Source organism: Drosophila arizonae, chromosome 2, assembly GCF_054131065.1.
Source record: "Drosophila arizonae isolate 15081-1271.41 chromosome 2, UAZ_ARI_1.0, whole genome shotgun sequence".
NCBI lineage: Eukaryota > Metazoa > Arthropoda > Insecta > Diptera > Drosophilidae > Drosophila > Drosophila arizonae.
In genome coordinates this window covers 745,813-764,357 of record NC_142922.1, presented here as the reverse complement: position 1 = coordinate 764,357, position 18,545 = coordinate 745,813, and the positions used below count along the sequence as shown (strand labels likewise).

Below are 18,545 nucleotides of genomic sequence, written 5' to 3'. Positions count from 1 at the left end.
AGTAGGCGACGAAACCCATTTAGCGACGAAAATTATTTTTGTATAAATTTTGGTCAAAATGACTACGAATCCAATCTGCGAACCGTTTACAAATTTCCCAGCTCGATTTGATATAGAGAAAATTGCAGAGGAATTCAAGCCGAAGGACAAAGAAAAAGATGTTGAGAAAACTCTTAGCCCGCGCGATTTTCTCAATGTTCCCGACAAGGACTGGGTTGTGTTGCCCATGTTTAAATGCCACCTGGATCATTTGAAGCCAGTTCTTTCTGTACGCAAAAATAAGTATATGCGTTGCCGTTACAGACAATTTCTGGACAACGTTCCCGAGCACTTTGTCAATGTGACATTGTTTAGTGCTAATATTAATAAGTATTTATTTTCATTTCCTTACTTGAAGAGACTCCCAATTTATATACATTAATTAGTCAGCCCAAACCAAGACGAAAATCTCTTAATGGTCAATTTTATGGTGTGGACTATAAATTGGCGCCCATACCCGTTTCAGTCGATCCGCGTGCGGCCGGCGGCTCCAAATCAGTCAAATCGAAACATTCCAAGTAGTCAAATTCAAAAAATTTAAGGTAAGCGCCAATCAGCTATCGCGCAATTGTTGTCATTATAAATAGTTATCGAACAGATACAGACTGGAGTCATCGGCACATGTGCAACTCTGACACATTAAAACTATGAGTGTTTGGCAACACTGCTCGATCAATTGAGACGAAAAATGTTTACAAAATGCATTAATTGTTGTGCTTCAATCATATTTTGTGTAATATTCGCATGCCTTTTGGTCGAGAACAGTGGTAAGTATCGCATTGAAGATAACTGTATTCTTTTTCATTCAAATAACGAATTGTTTCGACCACAGTTGCCCTGAAACGGACTCTGCGCCACTACGAAGTTTTCCACAAAGATGACATTGTTCATCGGATTATCAAAAGGGGGGCTAAACATAGCAGCAATCCATATAATACTATCAAAGAGCTGGAGTTTAAAACACTTGGGAAAAACTTTCGCGTGATTTTACATCCACATCGCGAAGTGCTGCACAGCAACTTTCGTGCCTATGCCGTAGATGCCGATGGCAACGAGACTGTAGTACACCTGGGTAAGCAAGCAATTATGCAGCTTTCGAATATCTGAGAATTGTTTAAATACTGTGATGTCGATTCCAGATCATGACAGCTTTTATACGGGTCGCGTGTTTGGCGAGTTGGAGTCATCGGTGCGCGCGCACATTGAGGATGGTACCCTGACCATGTCCATAGAACTGCCCCAAGAAACGTACCATATAGAGCCTTCCTGGCGCCACTTGCCCACAGCCAAAAAGCATACGATGGTCGCCTACAAATCTTCCGATGTTAAACTCAATCATGCTGAACCGGGTGACCAGGTGCCCAAAACCTGTGGCTATATCAAAGAGGGCCTCGAGCTGGAGGCCAAGGACAATGAGGTGCACGCGCGCGAAAAACGCCAATCAGATCAATACGAGTACACACCCACCAAGACGAGGTGTCCATTGTTGCTGGTGGCGGACTATCGTTTCTTTCAAGAGATGGGCGGAGGCAATACAAAGACAACTATCAATTACCTCGTGAGTGGCATTCGCCTTTCCCCTGCTCCTATTCATTTCGACTATGAATTAATTGCCTTACTTGTTGCTTTCAGATAAGCCTTATCGATCGGGTGCACAAAATCTACAATGATACTGTATGGCAGGATCGCTCCGACCAGGAGGGTTTCAAGGGAATGGGGTTTGTGATCAAGAAGATTGTCGTGCACTCGGAGCCAACGCGCTTGCGTGGCGGCGAAGCTCACTACAATATGATACGTGAGAAATGGGATGTACGCAACTTGCTGGAAGTAAGTTTAAACTGCAATCCGTCAACTCGATTAATCTGTAACTTGTTTGTATAGCTAAAACTTGTATATATTGTTCTACTGCTAACTCTCTCTCACCTCTCATCTCTTGCTTACCTAACATTTCGATGGTGCTTTATGTAGGTCTTCTCACGGGAATACAGCCATAAAGACTTTTGTTTAGCTCATCTCTTTACCGATCTCAAATTCGAAGGCGGCATTTTAGGCTTGGCATACGTCGGTTCACCACGCCGCAATTCTGTGGGTGGTATCTGCACACCAGGTTGCAAACCCTATCCGATCTATATATATACGCAATATAATGTGTTTATCATTATCATTTTGCTTAGTCTCCTTTATTTCGTTCTTTTCTTGTTGTATTTTTATTCTCTTTCTTTTGAATTCAGGACTCCTTGCAGAGCATATTTTGGATACCGATATCGATAGTTATATAGAGCTGACTTGATATTGATGCTGTCCACAGTTGTCTTAAATCTACTTTGGCCAGACTCGGTTTTTAGCATTTGGTTTAGATATATTGCAGTTCCATCTATCCCTATCAGTAAAATTCGCTATGATCTACATATGTAGATATATCATTCATAGCGCATTATAAATATTATTTTCCGATAGCTCAGAGAAATAATGCAGATAGAGGCCAAGTTTGCTTGCACTCTGCACATATTAGAAATACTTGATTCTGGATATGTATCGTATATAAAAAAAATGTGCTCTGCGCAGGGTCCAGGGTAGCTGATAGTCGGGTGAGCCCGACTAGAGTATTCTGCGTTTGATATAATTTGGCATAATTTACTTTAGCTTATCCGATTTTCTAGAATATTTGCTAATTAATGTTTTTTTTTTCTATTCCAAGAATACTTCAAGAATGGTTATACACTCTATCTGAACTCGGGTCTCAGTAGCTCTCGCAATCACTACGGCCAGCGCGTGATAACGCGCGAGGCTGATCTGGTAACTGCTCATGAATTTGGACACAATTGGGGATCGGAGCATGATCCCGATATACCCGAGTGCTCGCCCAGTGCCTCCCAGGGTGGCAGTTTTTTAATGTACACCTACTCTGTGAGCGGCTACGATGTGAATAACAAGGTAAGTGAACAGAATTTATATATGAAACATATGTATATATATATATAAATAATAATGGCTTACGCTTACAGAAATTTTCACCCTGCTCGCTGCGCTCCATTCGCAAAGTTCTGCAGGCGAAGTCTGGACGCTGTTTCTCGGAGCCGGAGGAATCCTTCTGTGGCAATTTACGCGTCGAGGGCGATGAGCAGTGCGACGCAGGATTGCTGGGCACCGAGGATAACGACTCGTGCTGCGACAAGAACTGCAAGCTGCGTCGCAATCAGGGCGCCATGTGCAGCGACAAGAACTCGCCCTGCTGTCAAAATTGCCAATTTATGCCAGCGGGCATGAAATGTCGCGAAGCTCAATACGCCACCTGTGAGCAGGAGGCACGCTGCACCGGCTCCCATGCCGAATGCCCCAAATCTCCAGCCATGGCCGATGGCACCATTTGCCAAGAGCGCGGCCAGTGCCGCAATGGCAAGTGTGTGCCCTACTGCGAGACGCAAGGCCTGCAGAGCTGCATGTGCGACATCATCGTCGATGCATGCAAGCGATGCTGTCGCATGAGCATCAACGAGACATGCTTCCCAGTTGAGCCACCCGACGTACTGCCCGATGGCACGCCCTGCATAACTGGCTTTTGCAATAAGGTACACATATTAATGATTGCTATGATTGCTTCGACTCTGTTGCCATTGTCAAGTGAATGCAGTTTGAGATAAACTGCAACTAGAGCTGATGCCTTCGTTCTTTCTGATAGCCATACAAAAAGCCTTCACTTCCCTCATATCTTCTTATAAATCTTTTTCAGGGTGTTTGCGAGAAGACCATTCAAGATGTAGTTGAACGGTTTTGGGATATTATAGAGGAGATAAATGTAGCCAAAACGTTGCGTTTCCTCAAAGACAACATAGTCAGTAAGTAAATGTTACGATGGCCTTATAAATTTGCAAATATATATGTATATTTACGACATACTTGCAGTGGCTGTTGTCATGGTTACGGCTGTCTTCTGGATACCCGTCAGCTGCGCCATTTCATATTTTGACCGTAAGAAGCTGCGTCATGAAATGAAACAAATCGAATGGAGCCACAAATTAGATCTCATTCACCCCAGCGACGAAAGGCGTCGCATCATACATATACGGTGAGCCGATCTATATATTCTATATGCAAACTATATATAATTATACGATTCTCTGTGCATTTGCAGCGTACCGCGGCAGAAAATCTCAGTAGCGCGCGCTTGTAATTAACATAAAATTTATGGTGGCGGACAATTGTTTTATCTTCCGTGAGCATTCTTCTCAAAACTGCCACAATTATTTATATAAATTAAGTATAACATTTAAAGAATATGAATAAAATTCCCAATAACATAGACCAATACAAAACGCCATATGCAAATATTTCATGTCCTAAGGTTTCTCGATAAAAAACCATCACAACTTTGAATTTAACAATGAAAATAATGCATATTATAATGTATATAGACTATAATACAATTAATGAAACATGAATTCATTTCGATGTGTTTTGGATTGTTTTTGTTTATTCATACTTTACCAAAAATATGTTTCTTTCAGAGTGTTGCAGCATTCTGTTATTAATTATGATTGTTTTTTCTTTTCTTTTATATAGTTTGTATATTAGCTTAATTTCTTGTTACTGTGTATTACTTCTTTTTATTGCTCTTTCCATTTGTTTGTGGAGAGCAATCGTCCTCAGCCTCCAGCTCGCTGTCATCTTCATCATCCGAATACTCCTCGTACATTTGACCATCGTCATATTCACCCAAGTTCATTTCCGCCTTTAGAAGTGATATAATTTACTATTTGAACATTTTACAATAACAGTTACGGTTTACCTTGCCGCACACATAGACCGGCCCCGTGCCCTGGACAAGCTTAAATGTGACAGATCCATTGGGGAACTCAACATTTGGTCGCAAGCTGCGAGTTTCTCCAACCTTCAGAACAGCAATGGGAATTTTGACTGTCTTCTTCTCGCCGTCGTCGTTCACGTTCGTTTCCGCCTGCAAATGGGCGAGTAGTTTTTTGTTATACGATATTCAAGCACTACCTCTCACAGCCGCTCTGCCCCCTTTTGATCAGACAGAGCTCTATCAAAGTGTTGGTCAGTGTTTTTCCATACCTGAACGACGTTGAATTCGCCGGACTTCGCCTCAGGTCCCAGGGATATCTGTTTGATGATCAGCTTGTGTGAGTGTACGATATACTCCTCTGGAATTTCCGGCACATCGAATTGTGCAATTGGCTCCTTTTCACTGAGGGTAACACCTAAAAGAATAATAGCCGTTAAATATACATACATATACATATGCTTATACATATATATTTAGTCTGCCGGTAGTGCTGTGTAAGCCAACTATTGCATGCAGCATTCAGCCGCTGGTAGACTTTAGCAATTATTTTAGTTTCATTACCGTAAAAAGACTCGGACTCCATTTGTAAGCTCGTAGACACGTTCTTGTACAGTTCAATTAAAAAGTTTACGAAAACTCTACTTTTCACACGTGCCCCGTGCAATGGCGATAGCTAAAGAGTCAAACGCGGCTGGAATGATGCCAGGCATTCATCGATGATATCGATATAGTCAGCTGCCGATAGTTCTTGTTTATGCGAACTATTTACTGAAAATTATAAACAAAATAATTTGTTCAATTCAAGCATTCAACATAAGGTACAAGATATCTTTTTCATTGAATAAAAAAGTAGCGAAGAAATAAGTACGACTGTATCTTGCTGTTAATGCCAGTAAATCTGGTAACGCCAAGAATGGTTAGCACATCTCTATCGTGAGTTTCATCCCTAATTAGTAGCTACCATTTTGCAAAAGTTTTTGCTCAACACGTGCTCGGCGCTTGAATTTTGGGTTTTAAACTATATCAAATAATTGCAATGGCAGAGGAATCATTCTATGGTAAATATAAATTAGCGGCGAGCGGGTTGCGTATTATGTGAGCGACTGCAATTGGACTATTTGCACCGTGCTGGCCTGGGTTGCCGGCTGCCGGCATTTTTATTCAAGGTTGCGGATGTTCGTGAGTGTGTGTGTTCATTGGTGCATATGTGTGTGTGGGTATAGCATGCGTACACGAGAATAAATTGTCTCTGTGTGGTTAAACGTTTAAGTAGTTGTAATTTGATTTTTTCTAAATCCACAAGTAACATGTTTAATTTTATTAGGTGTTACCCTTAGCGCGGAAAACAACAGCGTCACCTGGGACGTTGTCGCCGAGGAGGACTATGCGCGAGGCCAAAAGCTGGTCATCAAGCAGATTCTGCTGGGCGCCGAGGCAAAGGACAATGAATTCAACGTGGTTGAGGTAAGTGCGCCAGTGCAAATCAAATGTGTGTCTGCGTGTGAGAGCAAGTATATGTGTGTCCGTCTGAACATGAGAGTCTGTTTGTGAGTGTGTGTGTGCGTGTCTGCGAATCTCTTATTGAGTTTGAGGCATGGACCAGACCGGTTTGAATTCTTTAAGCACGCGCAACATTTTGCCGTGGGCAAAGGGTAATTTTGTCTGTATCTGCAATACGCGCCCTTTGTTATCGTTGTTTGCATATCTGTGACGTCATAAATGCCCAAAAGTCTGTTTTTGCCTACAATCAAGCTTCGAATACCCTCTAATCAAATGTAGCTGAATAGAGATGGCAATGCTCACATCAAGAAATACTTAAATTACTATTATACAAAATTAGTAATATGAAAATTTAAGCATAATAGATCAAAAGTATAGATTTTTTGTTGCAAATATATTTATATACTTAAATTATTTATATTTTTATATATATTATTTATAAATATTTATAAATAATGTCATAAGACATTTCCAAGCAAACTTTGAGCTTATCTGATATGAAGTACTTGTGGCACATATAGCTCATATCTAGCACTTCGTACAGGGTATTATCGGTGCAACTACTTGCCATTCGCAAAATGTAACTGTACAAAACAAAACACATTTCATTATTGACTTAAGCGTCATGAAATTTGATCAACTTGACTGCTGTCAGTGTGACAGTTGTTGCCGTTGCTGTTGCTGTGGCTCTTGTTGTCACTCTCACTCTTGCTGTTTCCATTGGCCACCATTTCTAATAGCTCGGAAAAGTTTTTGGTGAATCTGAACATGTTGCGAGCCTTCCTCTGCAGTCGGCAAACGACGCCCGCCGCTGCCATATTCCAATTCCAGCAGATAAGCTCGCACTGCAGCTGCTGTAGATCGTCCCGTAAAGATACCAGATTCTAAATGGCAAAAGTCAAATTATATATTATTGATATTATATATGGCTATAAGTCTACAAGTCAACTTGCCAGCGCAACAGTTGAATCGATTGAGCCAATATCTGAACCTTTGATGATCACCAATGCGACAGTTTTCTCCATCATTGTCTTCTGCTCCGTCACGAATGCCACGGTTTTTATGTTCAATGACTCCGCTGCCGTGTAGTCCACGTTACCCTTTAGCTCAGCCACGCACAGTTCGAGGCCGTTGTGCTATTTGGTATTGGGGAATTGGTAACAAATTGAAAGTGAAATTGCAAATCACGTGGTGTTGCCATATTAATCTTACTTTTTGTGATTCAAGCTGAAACTGTGGCGTCATACTCTTGCCCAGTATGAAGAGCGCATTGATAAGGACGCCCACCAGCATGCCGTACTCCAGGGACCAGAACAAACAGCAAATCACGGTGAACACAAAAGGCACCATGTCGCGTTCTATAGGTGGACAAGGAGGGAAATTAAGGATTTAGTTAGAAACATGGTCTAAAATAATGCTAGACGTTTATAGACTTGATTAGGTATCGTCTACGCTATGCAATGCGAATTCTGGGTATATAGATTTTGTGAATCTGTGTTTCTCTGTGCAAACTATATGCATATATACTCTCCCAATCTCTGTCTACTCACTCTTTGCACGCCAGATCTCAGCTATTGTGTCGTACTCCACCATAAACAACATGGCTGAAATGATGATGGCTGCCAGTGTGGCTTTGGGCAAGTAGGCAAAGACCTGGGTCAAAAAGGCGAGAGACAAGAGTATCAGAATACCCGTAAAGGCACCGCCCAGTGGGGTTCTGACACCGCTCGCATTGTTGATTGCCGAACGAGCAAAGGATCCCGTTATGGGTATCGATGAGAAGAAGCTGCTGAAGAGGTTGCAAAAGCCCAAGGCAATCATTTCCTGTGAAGCATCCACAATCTTGCCCTTAGCTGCAAATATAACACATATAATAATAAAATATATAACATGTTGTTGGGCTTACGCACAGAATGCTTTGGCAATTGAAACAACCTCCAATATGCAGAGTAAGGGTATTGTGCCCACGGCGCTGCCCAAGTTCGATATCATCTCGCCAAAGCCAACAGTCTGACCTTCTTCATCTACAGTTTCGAATGGCGGTGCACGAAAAGGTGGTAAACCCGGCGTTATTTGCTGGCTGATGCGAAATGGCATCTCCTCGCGCTCCCGACTCATCAGATAGCAGATTAGAATGCCAATGATGACGGCCAATACGTTGCGACAGAGCGATAGATATTTAAGCACCGATTGACAGCTGCAGGACTTGAGATCCTTGAGTTTCTGTTGACATATAAATACGACTTATTGGCATTATCACTGACCATGATCCATAAGCAATCCCAAACTTACCCTCATGAACAGCAGCAGAATGAGTGTGCAGCAGCCGAGTAGCGCGTCATTCAGTCGCGTCTCTTGTATGTGACCAAAGAAGTTAATCCACGACTTGAGAAACTCATTCGATTGGCTTTGTATGCCAAAGAGATTGTTGATCTGACCGCTGCCCACAGTCAAGGCGGCTGACAACGTAAAGCCCGCTATCACTGGCGCCGAAATGAAACGCACCAGCACGCCGAGATTCAGAAAGCCCAGCACCAAAACAATGCAGCCCGTTAGAAAGCATATTAGGACGGCATAGTCTGGATTGCCGGCAACATGTGGATTGACCATCATAGATATTATGGCTGTGGGACCTGTTCATTTGTTGAAATAACTAATTATTAAGGTAATACAGTTTTAAACCGGAATCTCCAAATGAAGTCATCATCGATAAATACCGATTTCCCAATTATCTTTAACCTTCTGTTTATATACAGCTTTTGTAAAAGACTTGTTAAATCCCACCCATATTGATTCGGACATAGTTGGACTCTTATATCGACTTGTTTAACCCTAGTCCACTTATATGGTCTTACTCACCCACTGTAACGTCCTTGCAGGTGCCGAAGATGATGTAGAGAAAGCAGCCCATAAATGACGAGTATAGACCATAGACTGGGGGCAGTCCGGCGACGGCGCCATAGGCAATAGCCTGAGTCACAGCCGTTAGGCCGACGGTCATACCCGCTACGAAATCGACAATGAGGAATTTCAGGGTATATTCGGGCAGCCAAGTCAAAATAGGTAGTTTGCGCTTGACCGTATTTATGCTGCAACAGGCTTTCGACTTTTCGCGCATAGCTCCGCATACGTTGGGCAGGTGCTCGTGATAGAGCTCATCTGGATAATAGGGCACGTGACAAGAGATAGAGAGAGAGAGAGGGCGTTGAGGGAGTAGTACTTGAATTTTGATTAAAAGCCGCAAATGATTTGGCCACGCTCGCTCGCCTTCTTATCTAGTTGACAATGCTTTAATAATATTTATTGAATTTCACTCTAATCGAAGTGAAGTGGGCCACAACATGTTAGCTCTACCGTCTACTTGTCTGACACAAATTAAAGATCCTCTGTGCTAGATTGAGATTTGCCGTATATCAGTATCAATTCCCATGAAATATTGGTAAATTTCCATTGACAGATTATTTATGTTTTTAGGGGTTTAATCGATTTAGATAATGTTGTGGGCGCTATCAATACTTGAGGAAGCTAGTAATATATTTTCTTTAACGTTACAATCGGAACAAGGGATTAATGTTGAATGACATTAATGTATCTACTGTGAAATGCTTATGTGCTCTTTCAATTACAATTAACACGATTATAATTGAAATAATTCTTTCGGGTAGAGAACATCCATTTAAATGGGACTTCGCCTGATATATAGAACTGTAGCTATTGCTGAAGAACTTAAGACTTAAAATTTATTAGGCAAGTATTTATTAATTGAAAGTAATTGATAAATCAATACTAAATAAATGTCAAATCCAGCATATATCGCACACTTTCATAGCTTCAAGCATACACAAAAAAATTTTCCCTGAATATACACCCAAAATTTTCTGTATGTTCTTGAACCATTTTTGTTGTCTTTTATCATTCCACTTTTATATCTGAAATCCTTTCACTGAAACTTTCTTGAAAATCGATAATGGGATCGAAAAATAGATTAAAAATCAATATCAGAACCTTATGGATAATATATGGATCCACCTTCGGCATAAGCAGATGGATATTAATTGTCTTTATTTATTTTGTAACTAGTTCTTAGATGAAGTGATATTTTAACCATTGTTGAAGGCTTTCTCTAGTGATTTCACACATCATAGTTATATTTAGGGAACTTCTTATAATGATATTATGGAGATTCATTTCGTCCACACTATCATTTACGTACATCTATAATTATATTTGTATTTCTTTCTCGTAATATTTGCATTATGAATTAGTATTCTCTCCCGTTTTTTAGAAAGCTGTTGGCTAATTTGAAGTTGATTTTAATTGAATTTCTATTTTGCACTCTAACAATTATAGCTCACTTATCAAGTATTGGAACGTACCGTCATAGTCACACATAGTTTGCACCGTTATATTTTGCACTTTACGCGTTTCTCTCCTCGGGTACTTCACACCGAGTGGATTTTTTATTAGAAACTGCTCGACAAGTTGTTAAGAAGAAAGCACGTGCTTTTCGATTTGTGGGTTCTCAAGTGGAAGATTGTGGAGCAATTGCTTTGCGATGTTGTCTCTGCCAATGCAGAGCGTCGAATGCTCGACAAGGTATCTTTGCTCCCGTATATAGGGGTATTGGGCTATGCCTACGATTTGTATCTCTCTGTTTTGTTTTTTAAGTTCTGGTTATCTCAGTTTTTCAATATTGCTGCAAGCGATTGAAATCAGTTAACGCTAGCTATACATAATGTATATGACAGCAGGCGTTGATATTTCTCACGCTGATGGGCAGTGGGAGGGGAGGTGGAGCGTGACTTTGATTGACAGGTCAGAAGTCTTATCGATCCTGGTAGCGAAGTTCAAATACCCTGGCAGGCAGACTATGCAGCCTTGCGATATACATGAATTATCTCATTAACAAAACATACATAAATACTTTAATTGGATTATAGACGTGGAGCTTTGGGGGATGTAACAGTTGTTAAGCGACATTTCCCTACAGGCATAGGCATTTTGCATTGTTGTAATTATAAAGTAGTTAACGATTTGCGTATTTGACATTCTTACTCCACTCTTACTCTTACTCCAAACTAATATGCTCCGCTCTCTCTGTTTTGAAAGAGTATATTAAATGACTTGTCTAATGCAGCAGAAGCCTATCTATAAACCGCATATCTCAAAACTTGGCTAGAATTAACTCAAGTTAACTGGAATTCCCCAACTATCTCAGCATTCGCTTATCTGTATATTACTAATTTTTTCCGTCTTTCCCTCTGTCTCAACAGGTGACCACAATGAAGGATTCTGTACAGATTCCCATTGCCGTGTTGAAGGCTGGTGAGACACGAGCCGTCAATCCCGACGTTGAGTTCTACGAATCGAAGGTGACGTTTAAGCTAATTAAGGGCAGTGGACCCGTCTATATACACGGCCAGAATATCAAGGACGATGTTGAGGTTGTGGATATGGAAGAGGAGGACGATGAGGACGATGGCGAGGACGATGAGATTGAGCATCCAAAGAAGCGCGCCAAAATCGAGCCCAATGCCGATGGCAAAAACGCCAAGAACCCGAAGAAGAAGTAAATCGCAATCAATGAAGATGTGGAAGAAAGATGTCTCTAAGCTAAATCTGTAGATTTTAAAAGTGTTTTAGGCCCTATAAACAATATACATTTACAATACATAACATAACATAAAACCATACGATACGATATGTAAAACTTGCAACATATATATTACAACCTACTATTTAGTTCCTTTCTCTGAGATTCTTAAAATCAGCAACAACATTCAATTCACGCACTAAAGTACTATAACTACTGATGATGTATACAGACTACTAACACCTATCCAATAAGCCAAGTTGTGAAAACAGCAAATAGAGAACTCCAGCGACTAGTGGGCGCGCCTTGAAGCACATATATTTGTATATAAGTACTTTACAAAACGGTTATAACTTCAGTCCCAGATGCGCCTTAAACGCTGTCCTCGATTTTTATACATCAACAAAGGAAATAAACAGAAACTTATAAAAAACTAAACTACGGAATGTTTTAATTAAATAGTTTGGCGCCATCTAGCGCTCACTTTACGCAGCTGTCATGCTGCAACAATTCTGATGTTGAATAGAAAAACGAAGGTTGAAATGGGTGTTCAACCAAGAGATACCCTATTTCCTCAGTTTAGATACAGTATGCCAGATATGATATATGGCAGCTATGCCAAATTGAAGTTGAAACGCAGTTTATAAGGAGTATCCGACTACGAGATACCCTCCCTATGATGAATGGAAGAGCGCACTTTATGCAATAGTTAGAAATTAGGTTAAACGTAATACATCATGCTTTACATAGTATTTTTATACTCATTCACGAAAGTGAATCAGTATATTGGTTTTGTGCAATGTCCGTCTTGCTGTCCGTCCGTCTGTCCGTCTGTCCGTCCGTCCGTCTGTCCGTCTGTCCGTCTGTCCGTATGAACGCAATCTATTTCGGCGCTATCGAAGCTAGAGACTTGAAATTTGGAGCACATACTCGTGTATATCTCCGATTTATAAAGTGTTAAAATTTTCCCGATCCGCCCACTAGGGGCGTGGCAAATCGGAAAATGCATTTTCCGATATACCAGAAATCATGTTAGTTAAAGAGCTAGAAAACTGAAATTTGGTATGTAGGTCCGCGCCGACCATCCAAGATCACAAGCTATGGCGGATATATCTCCGCCCATTAGGGGCGTGGCAAATCGGATAAAACTGTATCTCCTAAAGTTATAAACCTAGAATGCTGAAATTTTGCACGTAAGCTGATGTTTTGATTCTATTAAGATGGGTAAAAAATTATATATCTACGCCCACTAGGGGCGTGGCAAATCGGACCTGAAGATATTGTGATTTTTCGAATTCTGGTATATTTTAGGCACTATTGATGCTAGAGATCTGAAATTTGGTATATATACGCGGGTTGATCGCCCAAGTCCAACGAGCTATGGTAGATATATGTCCGCCCATAGGGGGCGTGGCAAACCGCAAAAATTTATATCTCCTAAAGCATAATAGCTAGAAGCTTCAAATTTGGATAGTTGAGTTACTGGTAGCCTCCTCTATCGATTCTCCAAAAAATAATTTTTACGTCTCTTTAGGGGCGTGGCATATCGAAAAATACCCTGTAATTTTCACTTTTTTGAGAGTAAGCATTCAAACTTTGCAGTTAGGGTACTGTTATCTCGTTCTAGAAACTAACCAAAAATTAGGTGTCTACGCTCAGTAGGGGCGTGGCAAATTGGAAAAGCCTCTATATTATACAGTATTAGAGTGAAACTTAACTATAGTTGATGGGATGTGAATGAGTATTCCGCAGTCGGTAACGCCCGACTGCAACGTTCTTACTTGTTTATATATGTATTTCTCATTTAGGAAGTCAACAAAAGATATTCTATGTGAGCCCAATTTTTACTGTAAATATCATTTGAAAATATCGATACTACAAGAAAACCAATGTTGTGCAATAATTTATATTTCTGAGTAAACTGCATTCACACATTCATACCCGCATCTGAATTCTGATCTAGAATACAAATATATATGTAGATGCTTCAGGAGATTCCGACCAGGTCAAATGAAAATATCCGCTTACAATTTACGAAGTTACATTTCCTTTAATGATTTTCACTTAGTTGATTTTCTTAGCCATACAGACGAAAAGTTCCGGATGTAGAAAATTGAATGCCTATGAAAAATGTTCTTAGCCATTCTAATTTCATATTCAAAATATCTTCAGCTAGGATTAAACGTTGCAGTTGCAGTTGCAATCGCTGTTCCCGTCGCGGCTTCCATTAATTGCAGTGTTTGGGGCTGCGAGGCTTAGGCGGGACTGGGCATCACCTTGATCCGCTCGAAGGCTGCCTTCTCCAGCGCCTCGCGGTGCTTGGGGTCGGCGACCTGAATCAGTTCGTACATGCGCTGGCGCACATTCTTGCCAAAGAGGGAGGCAACGCCGTGCTCGGTGACCAAGTAGTGGACGTGAGCACGAGAGGTAACAACACCAGCTCCTGAGGGATTGCGAATGGGAGAAAAGGGGGGCATTAGTAAGAGGATCTGGGGCCGTTGCGGACTTTACTTGACTTTACCTGGCTTAAGCATAGGCACAATCTTGCTCTCTCCTTTGTTGGTGGTCGATGGCATGGCTATGATTGGCACGCCCAAGCCATCGAGGGCTTCTGCTGCACCGCGAATGAAGTCCACTTGACCGCCGAATCCTGAATAGAAACGTGTGCCAATCGAATCCGAGCACACCTGACCAGTCAAGTCCACCTCGATGCAGCTGTTGATGGCCGTCATGCGGGGCTGCTGCTTGACAATGCTCGTGTTGTTCACATAGTCAATGGCCAACATCTCTGCAAAGAATTACAGCGGATTAGGGAGTCTATATAGCCAATAGGAGTTTAGGTCTCTACCGATGAATGGATTATTGTTGACAAAGTCGTAAAGGGCCTGATTGCCGATCAGGAAGGAGCCAACGATGCGACCCTTGTGCATAGTCTTTCTGCTGTTGGTCACGCAGCCTTTCCTGACCAGTTCGACGACGCCGTTGGCGAACATCTCGGAGTGGATGCCCAGATCCTTGTGATTGTGCAGTGAGTTCAGCACAGCGTCCGGAATGTTGCCAATGCCCATCTGGAGTGTGGCGCCATCCTTCACCAGGTTCTCGGCAATCAATTTGCCAATCTTCTTCTCCACCTCCGACAGCTCGCCGGTGCCGTGCTGAGGTAGTTTGTCGTCCACCTGAATGGCGAAATCGAAGTGCGACTTGTGGATGATGGAGTCGCCAAAGGTGCGAGGCATATTGGGATTGATTTGAGCTGCAAGCAGAGGGCAGAGGTACAGGTAAATATATATATCTATATATGCATATGTATATGGTAGGTATGAATTCCTTACCAACAATCATCTTGGAATGCAGCAGCGCAGTGCGAACGCAGTCGACGCTGGTGCCCAGCGAGCAGAAGCCGTGGTTGTCTGGCGGCGACACGTGGATGAATGCCACATCGGGCTTCACCAGTTTCTTGGAGAAGAGCAAAGGAATCTCATGCAGAAAGATATGCATATTGTCGCCACGCCCCTCGGCAACGGCCTTGCGAACATTGCCGCCCATGAAGAAGGAGTTCGAACGGAAGATGCCCTCGTACTCGGGCTTGCAGTACTCGGCCGGTCCCTCCGTATGCATGTGGCATACCGTCACGTTCTCCAGTTTGTTGCACTTGCCGTGCTGTGACATTGCGTTGAGCAACGCCACGGGCGTGGCAGCAGCACCCTGCGCGAAGACTGTGTCGCCTGTAAAGCAAATGGAATTGATTAGAATACAAAAACTTATTTGTGATTGAGATTGATTGAATGCATTTGAAAGTTTCGAAAGTCTTAAGTCATAATAGTAAACTATATCCCCTCTAATGCAATTTATCTGATTGATTGATTGACAAGCTAATTGATCAATAGCCTGATTAATATTAATATTAGAAAATGGCACAGACAGTGAATACCTCACAAAAGAACTTTAACATATATGACTAAGTGCTTGCGTTGATTCTTGGCTTGATTGATTGAGTTATTTTAAATGTTTAGTCTGAAACAAATTTATTTTGCAAAATGTTTTTTAATTTAGACTGATTGTCGCTCTAATTGAACAGTTGATTACTGTGTTAGTAGCTACATTTATCTTTAATGACTCTTCACTTAATGACTTCATTCATTAAACGTTAAACAAATTTAAATGAAGAGAATCAATTGACTCAATTATGAACTTCAATTCAAGTCTAAGCTAGATTTGTATTTCGCTGATTGATGAATTTGCAATTTGATAATTGACATCCTTTAATGGCTATATTTATTTATGATTACATAGACACATTCTATAAATGTGGAGTTGTAAAGGGACTTATGAATATAGCACTTCTTCAATCAATCAAATGGCCTAGGAAGCACCACTTTTATTTTTAGTCATGTTTAGAGAGTGCGCACTGTACTTGATACGATACGACTAGTTGGCCTTGCTAATCGTCCAAACGATCAACGAACTTACAGTATACGCAGAGATACACACAAACACAAATACGCATACACTTGTATATGTATGTGAAGTTGTAAGCATGCCAATTTTCTATTTATATGGCGCCCTACGGATGCAAAATTCTGTCAAAACGTTTCGCTTCCTTATTTTTGATATCTTAGGTCAACAAGAAAAAAAGAAAGTGTATACATACATATATGTCTATGTGTGCATTCTGCATGTGTGTATTCACCTATTCAGATATGTGTATGTACATTTATATAAACTACAAGTGCTTGATAAGAATAACAAACACCATTAATATTTAATAAGCTTTTAAAGGTTTTTTCTCTCTCTCTCTCTCTCATTATTCAAGCTTATCGAATAACCGCCGCACGCATGTCATGCAATCGCCTACATAACAGCTGCGTACCTGCCTCAAAATGTTATCGAACCGAACGATGCCGCGTAACGCCAAAAAATAAAAAAGAATTTAAAATGACAACAACAAGAAAAACTTTTCCAAACGATATGACGTAGTTGATTTAGCTTTGCTCGTGCTGTGCAAATTGATCTAAATTTAGAGCGCCAGTGCTAACCGATGTTAGATCGCAAATGGAAGAAGCAGAAAAAACAGTTGAATAATAATAAACAATATTAGTTTAAAACGTAAATAAACTGTACATTTTTGCAGAAGGCGTGGCAGCTTGAATAACTAGTTTCATTAGGATTGATAATATTCTTCTTTCTTCTGTTAGCTCTTGCGCAACTTGTCGATTGGAATTAATTGAATCAAAGCTAAATTAGTATGAACAATTTGGCAAATATTTGGTATGGGGAGCTGTATGTTATCAGTGCTATAGCCCCGCCCACATGGAAGCAGCCAATAAAATGCTAATGCGAGTGCGAATGCCGCAAAACAGCAACTTATGATGTTGTTGCATAATGTCCAACATGCATGTATTCATTATAGCGGTTTCAGTTTATATATTTATTAAGATTGCGCTTATCAGCACAGCTGTTAACTGCCAGCCAAGACGCGAGCGACTGTGTTATGTATATGTTTCAATCTATTTACGTGTGTCCGTGTGAGTGTTTCTTTTGTGTGTGTGTGTGTGTGTGTGTGTGTGTGTGTGCGTCTTCAAGTTGAGCTTCTCTCGCAGGGAGCTGAACAGCTGGACAGAGTACAAAGTACACGCCACTATTCAATCGTGCTCAACACTGTTTTCATATAACAAAGCAAGAACAACAACTGCAGCTCCTATCGGCTGATCTACAGTGGAATTATGCATACATTATGTATAGATTAGAATAGTGGATTTTGCATACGTGGGGGTTGGTCATAAATTACTGATATGGACATCGTCTAATCGTAGGACTAATCACGGGCAATTGATTTCTATATGGCCGTTGGTACTGAGCACCCTGTAATTGTCCACTTAATATGTTTATGTACTTAGGCACGCACACACTCACACAGACAAATATGTAAATAGTTTAGATTTACAAGCGCCACACAAACAAAACACATTGACACACACACACACATACATGCACATACATATTTATAACAAAATTTGCATGAGATAGTGACAACCTCCACGGCCCTTTGGCTGCTCGCATTTTCATTCTGTTTTTCTAAGCAGTCGAACCAGGGCGAACTAGTGTGTCGGTGGGGGGAGGGAGACAGCAATCACGGTAGTTGCTGGCGCGTTACATAACACTGTCGATTTTATCACTTCGCTATGTTTTGGCACTGAGTATGGGCTGAAATTGGGCATTGTGGGCGGCAGCAGCCACTATCGCCAGCCGACTTACCAGACTTGATGCAGGCCACAGCCTCCTCGGGCGACACAATTGGCGGCTCGCGTGGCAGCGGATGCGACAGCTCATTCACATAGGTGAAGTAGTTGTTGTGCGAGCCTGCGGCGGCGTTCGCAGTGGGCATGGACAGCAGTTTTTTCATTTGACGCACATTTCGGATCAGTTGCTTGCTCATGATTGCACGATTAATTAATTACAAACACACTGGCACAATAGAGAATGCAGGCCTTTCCTTAAGGTAGTGGTTGGAAATCTGGTTTACACTGCTCGCCCAGAACAATTCTTATTGTGTCTTGCCGCTCCAGCGGTGCGATTACAACTAGCCAAAAGCGCGAGCTTTACCACACC

The 18,545-nt window shown here is 41.4% G+C and overlaps 6 protein-coding genes across 7 annotated transcripts; 3 read left to right on the top strand and 3 right to left on the bottom strand.

The window, feature by feature from the left end:
- The first annotated feature begins 56 nt into the window (after nt 1-56).
- LOC108609117 (uncharacterized) lies at nt 57-561 on the top strand. Its single transcript, XM_018000815.2, has 2 exons — nt 57-369; nt 426-561. The coding sequence occupies exons 1-2, from the start codon at nt 59-61 to the stop codon at nt 559-561; spliced, it is 447 nt and encodes a 148-aa protein (XP_017856304.1). The 5' UTR covers nt 57-58.
- Nucleotides 562-664: 103 nt separating this feature from the next.
- Nucleotides 665-5,521, top strand: Tace (ADAM 17-like protease Tace). The gene is made up of 10 exons (XM_018000812.2): nt 665-806; nt 872-1,111; nt 1,179-1,597; nt 1,672-1,866; nt 2,008-2,146; nt 2,738-2,973; nt 3,045-3,608; nt 3,770-3,875; nt 3,943-4,105; nt 4,172-5,521. Exons 1-10 carry the CDS (start codon nt 728-730, stop codon nt 4,212-4,214), a joined length of 2,184 nt encoding a protein of 727 aa, XP_017856301.1. The 5' UTR covers nt 665-727; the 3' UTR covers nt 4,215-5,521.
- Nucleotides 4,483-5,563, bottom strand: Nph (Nucleophosmin). The gene is made up of 4 exons (XM_018000151.2): nt 5,405-5,563; nt 5,113-5,258; nt 4,826-4,993; nt 4,483-4,768 (listed from the first exon to the last, which is right to left on the bottom strand). Exons 1-4 carry the CDS (start codon nt 5,424-5,426, stop codon nt 4,634-4,636), a joined length of 471 nt encoding a protein of 156 aa, XP_017855640.1. The 5' UTR covers nt 5,427-5,563; the 3' UTR covers nt 4,483-4,633.
- A 179-nt stretch (nt 5,564-5,742) lies between these two features.
- On the top strand, nt 5,743-12,374 carry Nlp (Nucleoplasmin). Its single transcript, XM_018000152.2, has 3 exons — nt 5,743-5,901; nt 6,168-6,307; nt 11,617-12,374. The coding sequence occupies exons 1-3, from the start codon at nt 5,880-5,882 to the stop codon at nt 11,914-11,916; spliced, it is 462 nt and encodes a 153-aa protein (XP_017855641.1). The 5' UTR covers nt 5,743-5,879; the 3' UTR covers nt 11,917-12,374.
- LOC108608664 (sodium-independent sulfate anion transporter) lies at nt 6,725-11,274 on the bottom strand. Of its 2 annotated transcripts, XM_018000147.2 has the most exons (8): nt 10,720-11,274; nt 9,203-9,502; nt 8,636-8,976; nt 8,254-8,566; nt 7,894-8,196; nt 7,556-7,701; nt 7,297-7,479; nt 6,805-7,227 (listed from the first exon to the last, which is right to left on the bottom strand). In XM_018000147.2, the coding sequence occupies exons 1-8, from the start codon at nt 10,733-10,735 to the stop codon at nt 6,967-6,969; spliced, it is 1,863 nt and encodes a 620-aa protein (XP_017855636.1). In that variant the 5' UTR covers nt 10,736-11,274; the 3' UTR covers nt 6,805-6,966. The 2 variants fall into 2 exon arrangements, with proteins under 2 accessions (XP_089332514.1, XP_017855636.1); XM_089476388.1 differs by lacking the exon at nt 10,720-11,274 and having other exon boundaries at nt 6,725-7,227; nt 8,636-8,996; nt 9,203-9,342.
- A 1,592-nt stretch (nt 12,375-13,966) lies between the features above and the next one.
- LOC108608665 (succinyl-CoA:acetate/propanoyl-CoA:succinate CoA transferase) lies at nt 13,967-18,532 on the bottom strand. Its single transcript, XM_018000149.2, has 5 exons — nt 18,192-18,532; nt 15,269-15,661; nt 14,785-15,189; nt 14,458-14,724; nt 13,967-14,379 (listed from the first exon to the last, which is right to left on the bottom strand). Exons 1-5 carry the CDS (start codon nt 18,370-18,372, stop codon nt 14,192-14,194), a joined length of 1,434 nt encoding a protein of 477 aa, XP_017855638.1. The 5' UTR covers nt 18,373-18,532; the 3' UTR covers nt 13,967-14,191.
- Nucleotides 18,533-18,545: the final 13 nt, after the last annotated feature.